At 32.2% G+C, this 17,864-nt stretch overlaps 1 protein-coding gene across 1 annotated transcript in view; it reads right to left on the bottom strand.

Moving 5' to 3' along the window:
- Positions 1-2,923: 2,923 nt before the first annotated feature.
- Positions 2,924-17,864, bottom strand: part of LOC127704281 (uncharacterized) — a 37,344-nt gene continuing 22,403 nt past the window's right edge. Inside the window, exons 6-8 of the mRNA XM_052208288.1 lie at positions 13,308-13,399; positions 11,377-11,487; positions 2,924-8,674 (exon numbers count right to left, since the gene is read on the bottom strand). Coding sequence (XP_052064248.1) covers positions 8,468-8,674; positions 11,377-11,487; positions 13,308-13,399 — 410 coding nt within the window. The 3' untranslated portion in view covers positions 2,924-8,467. The remainder of the gene's footprint in view (positions 8,675-11,376; positions 11,488-13,307; positions 13,400-17,864) is intronic.

The raw sequence follows: 17,864 nt of genomic DNA, 5'->3' as shown, positions 1-17,864 counted from the left end.
ACTAATGGTTCCCCTTGAACTGACCTAATCACAAACTAATACATGTAAACTAAGCAAAATTTTCAAAGTCAATAGACCATGACTGAGCTGGGTGGGGCCAAATATTCTCCATGGAAATGAGATGTGCTGATGCTTAAACAACTGAATACCAATTAACATTGGCCTACCACTAATGGTTCCCTTTGAACTGACCTAATCACAAACTAATACATGTTAACTAAGCTACATTTTCAAAGTCAATAGACCATGACTAAGGGGGCGGAGCCAAATAATCTTCATGGAAATGAGATATGCCAATGCTTATACAACTGCATACCAAATATCATTGACCCACCACTAGTGGTTCCCCATAAACTGACCTACGGTAATCACAAACTAATACATGTAAAATAAGCAAAAGTTTCAAAGTCAATAGACCATGACTGAGGGGGCAGGGCCAAATAATCTCCATGGAAATGAGATGTGCCAATGCTAATACAACTGCATACCAAATATGATAGACCTACCACTTGTGGTTCACCATAAACTAGACCTAATCACAAACTAATACATTGTAGATGCTGACGCCATCAAGGCGAGACAAAAATCATCAATTCACTTGTTTTAAGGATTATTGTCTCAACTTTAAGCTGTTTGTCTTGTTTTTTCGTGTGCTCCTTTCATGAAAAGTATTATACCTAGAGAGAAACTAAAATAAACTAAAACTGATCAGCTAGGTCAGATCTACAAATAAGTTACGGTAATATAACCTAAATTGTAAAGAGCAAACATGATTGGCAAGAGAATATCTACAAGAAACCATAAATTCACTGCTTTCAAGGATATTTGTCTGAAATAACTACCATTTAAAATGCCTATAGTTTATTATTTGGAGAGGACCTTTTCAAATAAAACTCCAGCCAAGTTTGGTTACCGGTAATTGCTTTCACAGAGGCAGATAAAAACATGAATTCCCTTAGGGTCTTTATTGGAACTATGCCCCAAGAATGCCATCATGTTTGCAACTTGAGCATTAGTTTCCAAAAATAAGATTTTTGAAAATTGGCCAGTCAGAATAAAAGATTTCATCTGATTGCCATATATTTTATTTTATCAAATTAGAACAAAATGATTAATATTTATAAAGACCTTTCATACATTATTCTTGCAAAGTTTGGTTCAAAAATGGTCTGGCAGTGACAGAAGACAATGTAGATGCAAATAATCTGAAAATGAATGGACACAAAGTGATGACAATAGCTTGGCCAAGTGAGCTAAAAATCATAAACATATAGAAATACAACAACTGGATGAAATAATGGAGTGCTACTTCTGTTTTCAGGTTCAGCATACCTTCAAACACAAATATTGCAAAATCTATAGTTTTAGCTTTTTTCAGACATTGTGATTTCAATTTTTAAACAGTTTTTGTGTGTTCAAAGTGCTTTTTGATGTCCAGCATCCTAGAAGTAAAACAAAACACAATAAAAAGTTGTCTTCACTGCTGCTTCATTCATGGGACTGCCACTTAGGACGAAAGAGAACAAACTTCCAGACAGGGGTGGGGAAACATCATCATGGCTTCATTAGCAATAGCTATTATCAAGGCAATTGCCAGAAATATCAAACTGTGTTCTAAAACTAGAGGCTCTAAAGAGCCTGTGTCGCTCACCTTGGTCTATGTGCATATTAAACAAAGGACACAGATGGATTCATGACAAAATTGTGTTTTGGTGATGGTGATGTTTTTGTAGGTCTTACTTTACTGAACATTCTTGCTACTTACAATTATCTCTATCTATAATGAACTTGGCCCAGTAGTTACAGTGGAAAATATTTTGTAAAAATTTACAAAAATTTACAAAATTTATGAAAATTGTAAAAAATTTACTATAAAGGGCAATAACTCCTTAAGGGGTCAATTGACAATTTTGGTCATGTTGACTTATTTGTAGATCTAACTTTGCTGTACATTATTGCTGTTTACAGTTTATCTCTATCTATAATAATATTCAAGATAATAACCAAAAGCTGCAAAATTTTCTTAAAATTACCAATTCAGGGGCAGCAACCCAACAACTTGTTGTCTGATTGGTCTGAAAATTTCAGGGCAGATAGATCTTGACCTAATGAACAATTATATCCTCGTCAGATTTGCTCTAAATGCTTTGGTTTCAGAGATATAAGCCAAAAACTGCCTTTTACCCTATGTACTATTTTTTAGCCATGTCGGCCATCTTGGTTCGCGGGCGGGGTCATCGGACACATTTTTAAACTAGATACCCTAATGATGATTGTGGAAAGTTTGGTTAAATTTGTCTTAGTAGTTTCAGAGGAGAAGATTTTTGTAAAAGATTAAAAAAATTTACGAAAAATGGTTAAAAATTTACTATAAAGGGCAATAACTCCTTAAGGGGTCAACTGACCATTTTGGTCAAGTTGACTTATTTGTAGATCTAACTTTGCTGTACATTATTGCTGTTTACAGTTTATCGCTATCTATAATAATATTCAAGATAATAACCAAAAACGACAAAATTTCCTTAAAATTACCAATTCAGGGGCAGCAACCCAACAACAAGTTGTCCAATTCATCTGAAAATTTCTGGGCATATAGATCTTGACCTGATAAACAATTTTATCCCATGTCAGATTTGCTCTTAATGCTTTGGTTTCAGAGATATAAGCCAAAATCTACATTTTACCCCTATGTTCTATTTTTAGCCATGGCGGCCATCTTGGTTGCTTGGCCGGGTCACCGGACACATTTTTTAAACTAGATACCCAATGATGATTGTGGCCAAGTTTGGTTAAATTTGGCCAAGTAGTTTCAGAATAGAAGATTTTTGTAAAAGTTAACGGACGACGACGGACGATGGATGCCAAGTGATGAGAAAAGCTCACTTGGCCCTTTGGGCCAGGTGAGCTAAAAAGGAAAACAAAATAAACTTCAAGATTTATTTAAATTGTATAACAACTACTGTAAAAATAACAATAAATAAGATACAGTTTCTAATGAGTTGGTCAGATTCATAGGGCATGTTACATAAATATTATGCACTGCAATAGGATTATTTCTGGAACTTTTGAGTATTAAAACAATATAAAATCAGAAAACTGTACCATAAAATATACAAGAACTACATTTCAAAATGCAATATAATATAGCACGTTTGATTTTTAATTGCATGGATAACTTCAGTTTTCAAGCCCATCAAATTAGCTGCTTAATATTCGTATTAATCTTAATAACATTCTGAGAAATAAGCTGGTCATTCTGTCCATAATCACAATGCAAACCAAAAATGCAGTAAGTTCTTTATCTTTATTATAACAAACTAATTTATTTTGATGAAATGCCCTCAACTTGAAGAGTCAATCATGATTTTACTTTTAGTCTGTTACAAGAACAAAATTCAAACTTGTAACATTTAATCTCACCATTCATGAACTATAGAATCTAAATATGTAGAAAAGTATGACTGAAAATATTGTGGAAAAAAAACCACCAGGAACAATTTAGTTCTTAAGCTATTTATATTCCAATCTTCATAAAAAAAAATTTAAAAAAAATATCCTATTATTATTTGGAATGTCAAAGCTACATAAATTACATGAACACATTATAACTTTTGCGAAAAAAGAAAAAAAAAACATGTGAGTTTTCTACAGAGATACAATCTATGAATAACACATACTTTTAACTTTAAACCTATCTATATATATGAAAGTTAAAACAAGACCTACAATTATTTTGAAACAACCTTTTTAAGAATGAAGAATAATCAATTTACAAAATAACAAGAATGTGTCCATAGTACACAGATGCCCCACTCGCACTATCATTTTCTATGTTTAGTGGACCATAAAATTGGGGTCAAAACGCTAATTTGGCATTAAAATTAAAAAGATCATATCATAGGGAACATGTGTACTAAGTTTCAAGTTGATTGGACTTCAACTTCATCAAAAACTACCTTGACCAAAAACTTTAACCTGAAGCAGGACAGACGGACGGACAGACAGACGAACTAACGAACGAACAGATGCACAGACCGAAACACATAATGCCCCTAGGTGGAGCATAAAAATATATTCTATGGTGATATCTCATAACGACAAAAAATTTAATAATCTAAAACACAAGTGGCAATGCCACTCTAAACTAATTCATAAAATTCATAGTATCAACCCAAACATTAAAATTACATTCATGGAATTCAATATTTTATCACATTTTTTTCTAATAATGAAATAGGTATAAGAAATCTCAAATTGCAGGTAAAATTTGAACATCAAAAGAAAACTGACAGCAGACAGAGCAACTGTAAATAAGGTTATGGATTTAAAAGAGAAATAGTATGTTTTATAAGCCTTAATTGATTATTTGAAAATAACCTTAGGGCTATTCCATTAAAACATGGAGAGGATGATACCCAGGGAAGGTGCTTTAAAAATGGGATAACCCATCTATAAAAGCAATTTAAAATTTCTTTTACAGTTTTATTGTACAAAAACACATACCCATAGATGAAATGTCAATGTGCCTTCCTTGGGTCCCATCCACTCCAATGTAATTAAGTCTGTAAATTGTGATGCAGTTTCAAAATCAGCACTATTCCATTTGAACATAGCATTAATCTGCAATCTGGGAAGCAGTAATCTAATTGATAGATCAATAATTCATCCCCAAACTGCAAGGGTTTTAAAGTTATAGAATGGAAGTGATTTTTGTTCATATACACAGGGGTAGCTAAGTTGAACTAAGTATTTTACCATGACTTTCAACTTACTATGTTTGTCCTTACATGTAACACACCATCTACTACATTTACTAGTAATGAAAAACATACAAAGATTCATTAACCAACTCCAAGAAGGCTTTTAAGTAGGAGAGGGGAAATAATTTTTGTACCTAGACACATGAGTGGCTAACTTTTTATCATGAATTTCAATATCAATGAAGTTTTTTCCTTCCTTGCAACTCATCTTGAGTAGTGTTGAATAATCAAGCCAAGTGCCTTTACCAAACTCCAAATGATTTGTGATCACAGAAGGACAGACAGACAAGCTGATTACTATTGGCCTTCCGTCAAATAATTGACAGGGCTTTAAGGAACAGATGAGCATTACATTTCAACAAATACATATTCCTGCATTAAAATGATGAAATTACAACAATGAAGATGCATAAAGAAATAAGATGATTGGTCCCAAAATGGTAAATAAATGTTTCCTGTAAATATAAAAAAATATTCCAATACTTTAACATTTAGTAACATCAATGTTAAAATATAATGCTTAAAGAGAACAAAATCAACAGGCCACACCTTTATATTGCCCTATCTACTGTTGACAAATTATGGAAGCTGGGGAGAAATTGTTTTCACTCAAAACATGCTAGATTTTTGTACTTTGGAGGTTCATATTATCTAAATCAATTAAGAGAGCTATAAAATTTAAATTTAATTAGCCAAGTGGCAATACAGATTGGTTTTCTTAGAGTTGGTAAAAGCTTACAAAGCCCTTATGGCATTTTGACATTGCAAAGCAATAATCTGACAGATAGTGCACACTAATGCTTTTTGATAACTTAATCTTGATCAATTGGAAGTAATAGATGACAGCTTTATAGTCAAAGAAAAAAGACAAACAACTGATTGATCAACTCAAACCAAATCAAATTATTATAGGTCATTACTCTGGTGCTCCAAAAGGGTTAGAAGCTCTCCTCAATTAGTGAAGATTGTTGTTACACATTTTTGTTAACAAAAAATACTAGCATATTTATCTAAAATAAAATGGACGGATGAAATGTATGCAAAATTAAATGCCAGAATGACTAGAAATTAGAGAAAAATTAGAGATAACAAATAATAAAAATAACACAACAATATAAAAAATAACCAATAAGGCCACAGTAAAGAATATCATTAAATATTGCAAAAAAATAAGGTGAAATATAATTAAACCAATAATCATCATGGTATGGTGCAGTGGTCCTAAATATTTAAAATTGTTAATAGACATTAGTATGTTCAAACAAAATGTACTGTAAGCAAGATTAATAACCCTTCCTTACAAAATCTGCTTTGCTATGAGAAAAAAATAAAAAAAACTTATATTTAAGCAAACAAGAGGAGAAACACAATAATCTACTGTCAGAAAAGTTTCATCAACTTTTTTCCACTGATTCAGCAGTCGTGCAATGTGTGCAAATTAATCCCCATAATATACTTTAATAACAATCTGTGATATAGTTCAGAGGTAAAAATGGAGTGTTTGAATTAATGCTGATTGAAACACAATATACAGTGTGAAAAAATCAATACCTTTAAAATGAAAAATCAAATTAAAATATAAAAATTAGGAGATGTGGTATGATTGTGAGACAATAATCCACAAAAGAACTAATGACTAAGATGTTAACAACAACTTATGCACATGATAAGATAAAAGTAAACAAGTTCTGGTGAAATATTTTTTCTGTCAAAAGAAACAAAAACATTTGAGAAATGGCGCAAAAATTTAATATGAGCACCATGATCCATGCAATTTTTGTAATAAAAAGAATCAAACAAGATCCCATACAATAATCACAAAAATATCAGAGGAGGAAAAGTACAATAAGTTTAAGTACTACACAAAAAACAACTAAACAGTTAAATGATTGAGACCAATATTAGTATCACACACTTAATTTCAGTGAGATGTTTATCACATGGTTTTATTAATGCAAAATAAAGAAATTGGAAAAAAAAATGCATTAATCAGAAAATTAATTTTAAAAATCAACAGACATGTATCTCTGCTAAAATATGCAGGAACATATATTTCTTTTTAAATATCTAACAATGACTAAAAAATGTGAATTTCCATTCACAGGTTCGCTCATATAAATTATTTAACTAACAGTTATAAATTAATTCTGAATAGTCTCATAATCAAATACTTGAAAATTTAAAAAACTGTGTTTTTGTATATGATGTTATGTTTAATATATATAAAACGAGTTGTGGAGTAAACTTCAATTGTTTCTCTGTAAATTTTAGCACTAGATGTGGAAAAAGATTAATATCCTTTCTCTACAATGTGTTGAATCTTATTTTCCTCTTTCTTGACCTCTTGAGTATGGATATCAAAAAGTTTTGCGTAGATGTAAACACAAAAATATCCCATATACACAGAGCCAAAACAAATAAATCAATGAAGCCATCTGAATGTTCTTCAACAAATGAGAATGAACTAAAATATACCAAACCCTGAAGAAGAATGCATAAAAATTACAGCAAAACAAGCAAAAGAAATATATCAAATACCAAATACAAAATCAATAATAATAAAACAAATAAAAAATAATCAAGAATATCATATATCTGGCTTTAATCTTAAACAATCAAATGTGACTGGGCTAAATAAGCTTAAATCAATACCATGTTCCTTTTTCAAATGTAACTGGCCATCAACAGAAAAAACTTCCTTTTTCAAATGTAACTGGCCATCAACAGAAAAAACTTCATTTTTCAAATGTAACTGGCCATCAACAGAAAAAACAAGTGACAAAACCAAAAAGTTGGCTGCCATTTATACAGACCAGGAGTAGTAAGAATATAACATTACTTCTGGAAAATAAGTAGGTCAGTAATGTGCTATGACTTTTTAATAAGAGTTGAAGAACTCAATCTGCAATCATGGTCACTTTTTGGTCATTCAAAGTTGAAAAACTAAGGAATATAAAATCAAACTGAGTTTTCAAACACTGAAGAGCTAAGAACAATCATACCACACATTGTTTGGTGATACAAATTTTTCCAATTTAACAAATTATGGGTGACAATAGTTATTATCTACAAAAACTAAAGAAAACTTAACAAATGTACAATGCCCCAATTAGTTCATCAGTTATTATACTAATTTGTCTCCAACATTCTCTTCCTTTCTTATACCTAATTCCAATTTTAAGAATGTAGGAACATAGGTGTTATAAACTTAAAAGGATACAACAAAATATCTTCAGCTTGTTTGATTATTGAAAATGAAATAATTGAGACAATTGCATGGCATTTTTTCAATTTTGAGACATAAGAGTAACTTAGCTCACTTTCCAACTGTGCAATTTAATCTTAAATAAGCTTGTTACTAAAAATTGACAATAATGAAAGTAATAAAAACACCTGCATAGACAATATATTACTCAACATAATATACTTCAGCTTATTCCATTAATAGACTACTATTTCTTCACATGACCATAATATTACACACATCAATTTATGTTTTAAACTTGTACAATATAAATTCTAATCTAAAAATTTATACTTCAAATTCTTATAAAAGTCTCAGTTTCTACATGTTAGGATTTCTATAGAAAAAAATAGCTTACTATTAAAAATTTGCATTACAGAGTAATTCTGATTTGATATAAAACTCTCCCAATAACCAAGTATTGCCACTATCTAAGGATAAAACTAAACCATTAAATACACTATCATTTATCTCTTGCAGATCTCATCACACTGACAATCCAATGACATAGAATGATGGGTGTATCTTCAGGGAATAGACATAGTTCATTTTCTGTAGAAGCTATAGCCTTCAGATGAGTAGGTTTCACCTTTCCAGGATGAATCAGCGGTACAAATTTAGTCAGTTCATATGAACCAAAGTCCTGAAATACTATCTTTTTCTTATACTCCTGAAAAGTAAATAAAAGTTAAAAAAGTAACATTTCTGTTTACAAAAACCTGTTTAAATTTTATTAGATTTTTTTCATTTACTGTGCCTTGAATTTCTATTCTTTTTTTTTTAACCAAAAAAAATTATTTGCTGTACCCTGATTTCTATTTTCTATAACTATTGCTATGTCAATTAATCTGTGGGAACATCAGACATAATTTTAAAGATAAATACTCCCAAGTATGATTGTGGATATTTGGTTCCAATTGGCTCAATGATATCAAAACAGAATGTTTGTTGGAAAGTAAGAAGAGGCAGTGTCAAGTGATGGCAATAGCTCATACTGGGCATTCAGGTAAAGTAAGCTTAAAAACATAATTAGCTCTGACATCTGACTTGAAGGGTTAATATGAACTACTGCCATCACTTGGCATCATCCTCCACTAACTAAAATCAGAAACTGATGACTTTTCAATAATATCACATTTAATTTTTATCTCTTTGATTAAAGTTGAAGTTGAGATTATTTCTTACAAGTAACATATGAAGAAGTCGTCTCTGCAAAGTAAACAGGCAAATTTTCAACCAAAATGTCAATAGCTGATGAGAGCTGCACAATAAGTCCTTATATTCTCTCTTACTAAGTTCATCTGAATATAAAGTAATTATATTCTATGGCCTCACGCCCTATGCGACACATGGCGCTAACAGGAGTTGTAAGTTGTAAGTATATTCTATGGCCTAGACAAACGTATGGAAAAAGTGTCCATGGGACACAGATGATGCCCCCAATTCCATATAAAGTTATAAAGGGACATAACTCAAGAACGGTAAAAGTGATGCAACCCAAAATCGAACCTGATCTGGGTTTTGTGGTAATAAGCATTGTGTATAAGTTTCATAACATTTGGTTGAGAACGGAAACCAATTTTGGGACGTACAGACATATGCTCATTAAATTATGAGTGAATAAACGTATATTTTCTTGATGCTGAGGGGCTTCTGTGGCCATGTGGTCTAAGTAGTTACTACTGTAATCTCTAGCCAGTCAACACTGAGGTTGTGAGTTCAAACCCCGCTCGTGCGGGTGCACTCGACTCCAATCTTAATTGACTAGGATTGTCAGTTTTCCTATCGAAGGTCGGTGGTTTTCTCCGGGCACTCTGGCTTCCTCCACCAATAAAAACTGGCCGCCACGAAATAGCCCAAAAGCGGTGCTTAAAAGTGGCGTTAAAACACCAAAAATCAAATCAAATCAATCTTGATGCTGAAACTTGAATCAAGGGTCAGAAAAAAGATGATTGCATGGGTTTTAAGTGCAAACTGATAGTCATATGTCATGAATATTCATGAACGGACAACAAAATTAATTTTATTTAGCTACTGAATCAACAGAAATTTCTATAGCATATAATACTTCAACAAGAAATTAGAATCCTTTAAAATATCTGTCTAAATACAGTCAATGAGTGCTCATGTTTTAATCATTTTATAATTCAAATTCCATTTTCTTAACAAAATAAGGTTTGTTGTGGGCTGAATTGGAAAGATAAATATAATACATATTTTTAGGGATAACTAGATATCATTGAGATGGGAGCCATCTCTGTGGGCCCCGCTGTGAATAATGTGTGGTAAAAAACTTGTATCTTTATCATTGGACATGGGGTTGTCAAATGAAACCCAAGTTTTTGACCTTGACCTTTGACCTAGGAAGTTGTACATAAATTATAACACACCCTCTGGTGTTGGTTTATATACATTTCTAGTATAAACTTTGAACTCATAACGGTTCTCAAGATATAGAGCGGACACGACCTTTACCATAGGACATGGGGTTGTCAACTAAAACCAAAGTTTTTGACCTTGACCTTTGACCTAGGAAGTTGTACATACATTATGACACACCCTCTGGTGCTGGTTAATATACATATCAAGTATAAACTTTGAAATCATAACGGTTCTCAAGATATAGAGCGGACACGATCTTTACCATAGGACATGGGGTTGTCAACTAAAACCAAAGTTTTTAACCTTGACCTTTGACCTAGGAAGTTGAACATACATTATGACACACCCTCTGGTGTTGGTTAATATACATGTCAAGTATAAACTTTGAAATCATAACGGTTCTCTAGATATAAGAGTGGACACGATTTGTTACGGACGGATGGACGGACAGACGGACGGACAGATTGATCACTATAGGGCAGCCGCCATTCGGCGGGGCCCTAATAAATACATTGCCCCAATCTTTTGATAATTAAAATTAATTTCATCAGGGGAGGTAACTTGTTGCCTACACTTATTGTGATCATTTCTCAAATTCCATTTTAGTACTAGCTAGCTAATTGCAATACATGACACATTTGCAACTAATTTCTGGGTAATAAATACATCATCCCATTTTTCAGGATAATAACTAATTTGAAATTCCATTGGTTTGATTTTACACAAGGTATAGCATTGTCTAAATGACAATCACACCACATCTTCTTATTTTTATATTGATATATGAACAATGCTCAGACAGTTGTTGCTTCATCCTCATGTGACCTTTACAATTCATTCTCTTTTCAACGTCCTTTAAAAACGACCTATTTATTCTAATTGTCTCTTTCTGTCTTGTAGCTTTTACTGTTTTTTTTTTAATTTTATGAGATTTTACCATTTAAACTTTCTGTCCTGAGGTTTATAATTTTTTTATTTCCATTTTCTTACCTTAGTTAAACTGTCTTTTTGTATACAGGTACCTGAGCAATCAATATTGTATACTTTCTTTATGGGATCTGTTGTGTCTAATAATTTAACAAATACTTTTATCAACTTTTCCTGAAATATAAAGGATCTCATATAAAGATCAATATATAATATATAATGTGGACACTTAATTGTACAATTAACTACTTATTTAGAACATTCTGAAATTGAAAATTAAGTACAATGCAATGCTCATACACTAACATAGCTATATATTTTTTACTTCTTTATAAACATCTGATGTGCAGATCTTCATTTACAAATTCTTTTCCCCCACATTTGTTAGGGTTAATCTTAATTTTATTGTTGGTATACATCATCATATAATCACAAACATAAATAAAGTCATGCTGTAATATTCTGACCGGTTTCAAAGTAATGGCACTGTTAACTTATAACTAGCTTCAGGTGATGTTTACTTTTGACCAGTTTCTAAATCATGACACTGCTAACTTCTCACCAGTTTCAATTGAATGCAGTCAGATTTTAACAGTGCCATGGCTTAGTCATATTTGTATTATATGCTGATGAATACCAACAATATAATTTTGCAAGCCTAATTGGCCTTTACAGTGTTTTTAATATTAAATGAATACACAAACAGGGTATAATTGTACGTCTGATGATTTGTGCAAAAACAATAGTAATAAAAGATATATATAAAATTAGAATTTAGTTGAAATAAGATATTGAAAAACAAATATTTCAATACATCAACATGATCAAAGGGTATTAGTCAGTGTCAATTGTTTTTTCAAAATGAAAAAATATATATGCAGTCTCTGTTGTAAATACTTAACCTACATCATTTTTGAAATTTTAGAATTATACAAGCATTGTTCAGTTTTTAATTATATAACTGTAAAGGTTGTAATAGTTAAATCAGAATAGATTGAAACGATTCATTATACATCATCATGATCATACTGATGAAGGATTTCTATTATCTGAAATATTTATAGATTCTCTCATTTATTGTTTCCAGATAGTCCTTTTTATCAATATTGGTGTTGTTTTGAACACTTTTTACAGGTGTATATATAATATATCTACTTTGTACAAAATCGTTTCTCATAACGATCCAGCACCCTAATAAGAAAGATCGTTGACTCATATCTAGATGTTTTATATAAACCGGTATATATATATATTTTGCATATAAAAAATTGACATATTCGCTTTTCAATATCTTATTTTATCTAATTTTTATATCTCTGTTATCTCTATTGTTTTTCACAATTGTTATTTCCCGTATAGAACTTATGTTAAGTAGCCAATCCTGTCTATAATGGCAAAGAAGTGAAGCTCCTTTAAACTGTGCAAAATACTTACTGCAGGCTGACCGAGGTCAATAGGTAAATCTTTAATACAGATTCTATCTATGTTATATCTATCTACTTACTGCAGGCTGACCGAGGTCAATAGGTAAGTCTTTAATACAGATTGTATCTATGTTATATCTATCTACTTACTGCAGGCTGACTGAGGTCAATAGGTAAATCTTTAATACAGATTGTATCTATGTTATATCTATCTACTTACTGCAGGCTGACCGAGGTCAATAGGTAAGTCTTTAATACAGATTGTATCTATGTTATATCTATCTACTTACTGCAGGCTGACCGAGGTCAATAGGTAAGTCTTTAATACAGATTGTATCTATGTTATATCTATCTACTTACTGCAGGCTGACCGAGGTCAATAGGTAAGTCTTTAATACAGATTGTATCTATGTTATATCTATCTACTTACTGCAGGCTGACCGAGGTCAATAGGTAAATCTTTAATACAGATTGTATCTATGTTATATCTATCTACTTACTGCAGGCTGACCGAGGTCAATAGGTAAATCTTTAATACAGATTCTATCAATGTTATATCTATCTACTTACTGCAGGCTGACCGAGGTCAATAGGTAAATCTTTAATACAGATTCTATCTATGTTATATCTATCTATCTCAAGCTTTACACAGTCTGCTTCAGCTGCAAATACAAATGAAAAATAGAAGATGTGCAGTATATATCAATCACACAGCAACTTATATACTGACTTTTTTATTACTGTGAAAGTACCTTTATTCGTTGGGTACCAATTTTCGTGGTTTTCGTGGATGGCTTTATCCCCGAATTTAAGTGTCCAGCGAAATATAACAACTGTTGTCCAAATCAAGACATGGAAAGATCCCCATGTAGATTTGACTACATGGAGACCTCAATGGAGATAGGCATATAATTTAGAAAATATATCTACTATCAGCAAACGCACTATGAAGTATATATACAACTTCAGACAGGATTTTATCCATTTAATCTTTAAAAAAAAAAAACTGTACGACATTTAACCTTTTAATTCTGGTGAAAAATTAGTTTTTAACGTTGAAAGTCTAGACACTTCCAATGATGATATGCGATGATGAAGTGTTCATTTTATCTTTTCGTTTCTTAATTACCTAATTCTCATAAGAAAAAAAAAATCGTTTGGGCTGGCTTTTTTATTTCATAAGAAATAATTCTACAATTGACATTTGCAGCATTTTTTTATGTAAGTGACATGTTTATGGTCAAATTAACACCTTTGATGATCGTTAATCTGTTGATCATTCCATCTCGGGTTAATTAGTGTCATCACTTTTGATAATACATGTGCAACAATTAAAATGTAAACTTTGTAATTTCCTTAAATCGAGACAATTTGTAAGCATAGATGAACCAGCTAATTACCAAAAGCAATTATTTGATCAAAAATTTGATGAATGTTGTCAGCAATAAAAGACGAGCAAGTAAGTGAAAATGAACACCTTATTTTGCAATCATTATAAAACAACATATGATTATTTTCAAGAATCTTCGTTTCTGGTGGCTTCAAATTCTACACTAGATTTTTTTGAGAATACCGTTCTAAAATCAATGAATTTAAGAACCCACAAACGTGTAGCTTTAGATCGAACCACGAAAATTAATACCCACGATTAAAAATACTTTCACAGTATGTGACCCAAACATCACTCCTATCAAGTTTGGAATGATTTATATACACTTTTCCAAATCTTTCTTTTGAAAATGCCACCTTTTAAATAATAGAAGCATACCTAAATTGGAACACACAATGTAAATATAAACTGTTGACACAAAGATACGTCTCCCCTGTTTCTAATTTTGATAGTAAAATACAAATGTTGAAATTAAAATAGCAATAATTTACCATGTAAGATATGCCAATGCTAATACAACTGTGTACCAAATATCATTGACTATCATTGGTTCCCTTTAAACTGACCTAATCACAAAATTTTAACATGTAAACTATGTAAAAGTTTCAATGTCAATAGACCATGACTGAGGGGAAGGGCCAACTAATCTTCAAGGAAATGAGATCTGCCAATGCTTATACAACGGCAACCCAAATATCATTGACCTATCATAAGTGGTTCATTAAACTGACCCTAGTTACAAACTTTTATCATGTAAAACTATGGAACAGTTTCAAAGTCACGTGACTAAGGGGGCGGGCCAAATAATCTCTGTAGAAATGAGAAATGCCAATGCTAGTACACTGTACTACTGCATAGCAAATATCATTTACTTACCATTAGTGGTTCATCTTAAACTGACCTAATCATAACATTTACATGTAAAACTATGCAAAAGTTTCAAAGTCAATAGAAAATGACTGAGGGGAGACATATAAATTATTTCAATGGAATATAGAAGTATCAATGCTAATACAACTGCATATCAAATATCATTAACCTACAACTAGGGCGTGTTTTTTTGTTCTTCGGTAGTGAGCCAGAAGAGGTCCATTTATGTTTTTTTGAATAGGGAAGATCTTCTGGCTCTCTTCCACCTCTTCTTTTTTGATAGGTAGTTTAGACGGCAGAGGCACATAACAAACATGGCGTCGTTTAGTCTAAATGACATTAATAATTTTATGAATGCAGATATATTAGAATGTGAGCTGTGTTATAAAAGTTTTTATGGTATGACAGTCTTAGTAGGACATCCCTGTAGGACGATAAGCTGGATAAATATAAGAACTACACGGACAATAACAGTTAAGAGACGACTATTTGATATTCTAGGGAAGGGATTTTGATTGATTGGTGTTTAACGCTACTTTCAACACTATAAGTTGGGCTATTCCGTGGTGGTCAGTTAAAATTTATAGATGAAGGATGGGGAAGGGAAGAGGGCATTATTAACTTTTTTAATCTGTTGCTGATTTTGCCTATTTTTTCAGCTCTTACCAGGCAACCATATTCATATATGAAATCCTCCTGTCCCCCACCCCAATAAATGAATAAATATCAAATGGTTTTTCTTCTTACTTAACACAAGTTTAAATTGATTGATTGTTTGTTGCTTATTTTTAACGCCCAGTGACAAATATGGCATGCATGTTCAGGACTCGGTTCAGGAAAACACGAGTTTAAAAGTCAGGTATATAATATAAAAACGAAGAGATGTATGATTGTTAATGAGGCAACTATCCACCGGAGTTCAAATATGTATAATGAAGTGGATGTAAGCAATTATAGGCAACCGTAATTAAAGCCTTGAACATTGACAAAACCCGATACTGTATTAAAAGTCGTCTATAAAAGGCCTGACGTGAAAAGCGTGAGAAACAGTTCAAACGAAAAAACTAACCGGGCCTAATTATACATAACAAAATATCAAATATGAGTCGAGACATGAACCAATGACAACCACTTAACTATAGGCTCCTGACTTGGGACAGGCACACAAAGAATATGGCAGGGTTGATATAAAAACGAAGATTGCCAATGAGACAACCCTCCACAAGAGACCAAATGACACAGCAATTAACAGTTATAGGTCACCGTACGGCTTTCAACAATAAGCAAAGCCCATACCGCATAGTCAGCAATAAAAGGCCCCGAAATCACAAATGTAAAACAATCCAAACGAGAAAACTAACGGTCTAATTAATGTACAAAAAAATGAACGAAAAACAAATATGTAACACAGCAACAAACGACAACCACTAAATTACAGGCTCCTGACTTGGGACAGGCACATACATACAGAATGTGGCGGCGTTAAACATGTTAACGGAATCCGGCCCAACCCGCCCCCTAACCTGGGACAGTGGTGTAACAGTACAAGAACATTGTTGTGAGCGCTCAATCCTTCCCGAAGCTGGGACAGTGGTGTAACAGTACAATATAAGAACTACCTGCACAAATCAATTGCAATTAGATTAACTCAAAAGATCGGTACGAGACACACAAAAAAAAACTTACATTAAGACAACAGATGCACAAAGCAACGAAATAAGAGTATTTGCAATTACTGGAAGTTTGTTCAAAGCTAATAACAACTAGTACTAAAATAAATCTTGTTCTCCCAGACTGAAGTATCAATCAGTACACAACCGACGGATTTATTAAAAAAAAAAAAGAAAAAAAAACAGTCTGAGAATTAAATGTCTGGTCTGGTATACATTGTATACTTGCATATTGATACATATACAATGAAAATTTTTGAAAAGTGGTAGTCCGAAGGTTTTGACCATCGAAATTTTGCAATAGAAATAATAGTTAGGACCAGAAGATTTTCTTCAAGGACCACCAGAGAAAAATGATTTGAGAACTTTCCGATATCTTTGCTTTATACAAAAAGAATCCAGTTTGGTTACTTTAAAAAAAATGGATAGACAAGATGTCCTTTTTGATCATATTCGAGACAAACATTGACGAATTAAAAATTAAAAATCAAATAGTGGGGGTTTAAGCCAGATTTGTCTAGCAAAATTGAGTTAGAGGAAAGAACAAAGAAAAATGTCACGAACAGAGCTCACTTTTACAGAGGCATGTCTACCGGACGTATCTTAATTTTCTATAAAATCATCGTAAACTTCATTTATGTCATCCAACATAACAAAAATCTGCTATATTCGACGGCAAATTGAATTTTTGTTTTGTTGATCCTCCGTATAATATCTCCAGAAGAGGCCCCGATTCATTTTAATGGACTCTTCACCAGAAGACATTCTGGAGATGTGCAGAAGAGACCAATAAAACACGCCCCTAGTGGTTCTCCTTAATCTGACCAAATCACAAACTAATACATCGTTGACACAGCTGCAAGAAACGGCATACCCTATTCTCACTTCTGCAACTTCATTGAGGCTAGACAAAAACTTTTATTAGCATAATATATCACTCGGGTTTAATGATTTAATAATGAATTAACCATGTCATTGTATTGCCTTGCCTCTGAATGTTTTTGATAGCAACTTGTATTGCCTTGTGCCTCTTTAGAGGGGAATGCTTCTCAGGGCCTGTTGTATGTAATCTTTAATTTACTCCTTACAAATGTTGTATGGTCATCTTCTATAAACTTTGTTGATGGTTTTGATCTTAATAACAATTATAGTGTTAGCTACATAATAGATGCTAATTGCAGGATGAATGAACTAGAG

Source organism: Mytilus californianus, unplaced genomic scaffold, assembly GCF_021869535.1.
Source record: "Mytilus californianus isolate M0D057914Y unplaced genomic scaffold, xbMytCali1.0.p SCAF_6, whole genome shotgun sequence".
In the NCBI taxonomy this organism is placed as follows: domain Eukaryota; kingdom Metazoa; phylum Mollusca; class Bivalvia; order Mytilida; family Mytilidae; genus Mytilus; species Mytilus californianus.
This window is presented reverse-complemented; position numbering and strand designations above follow the sequence as displayed.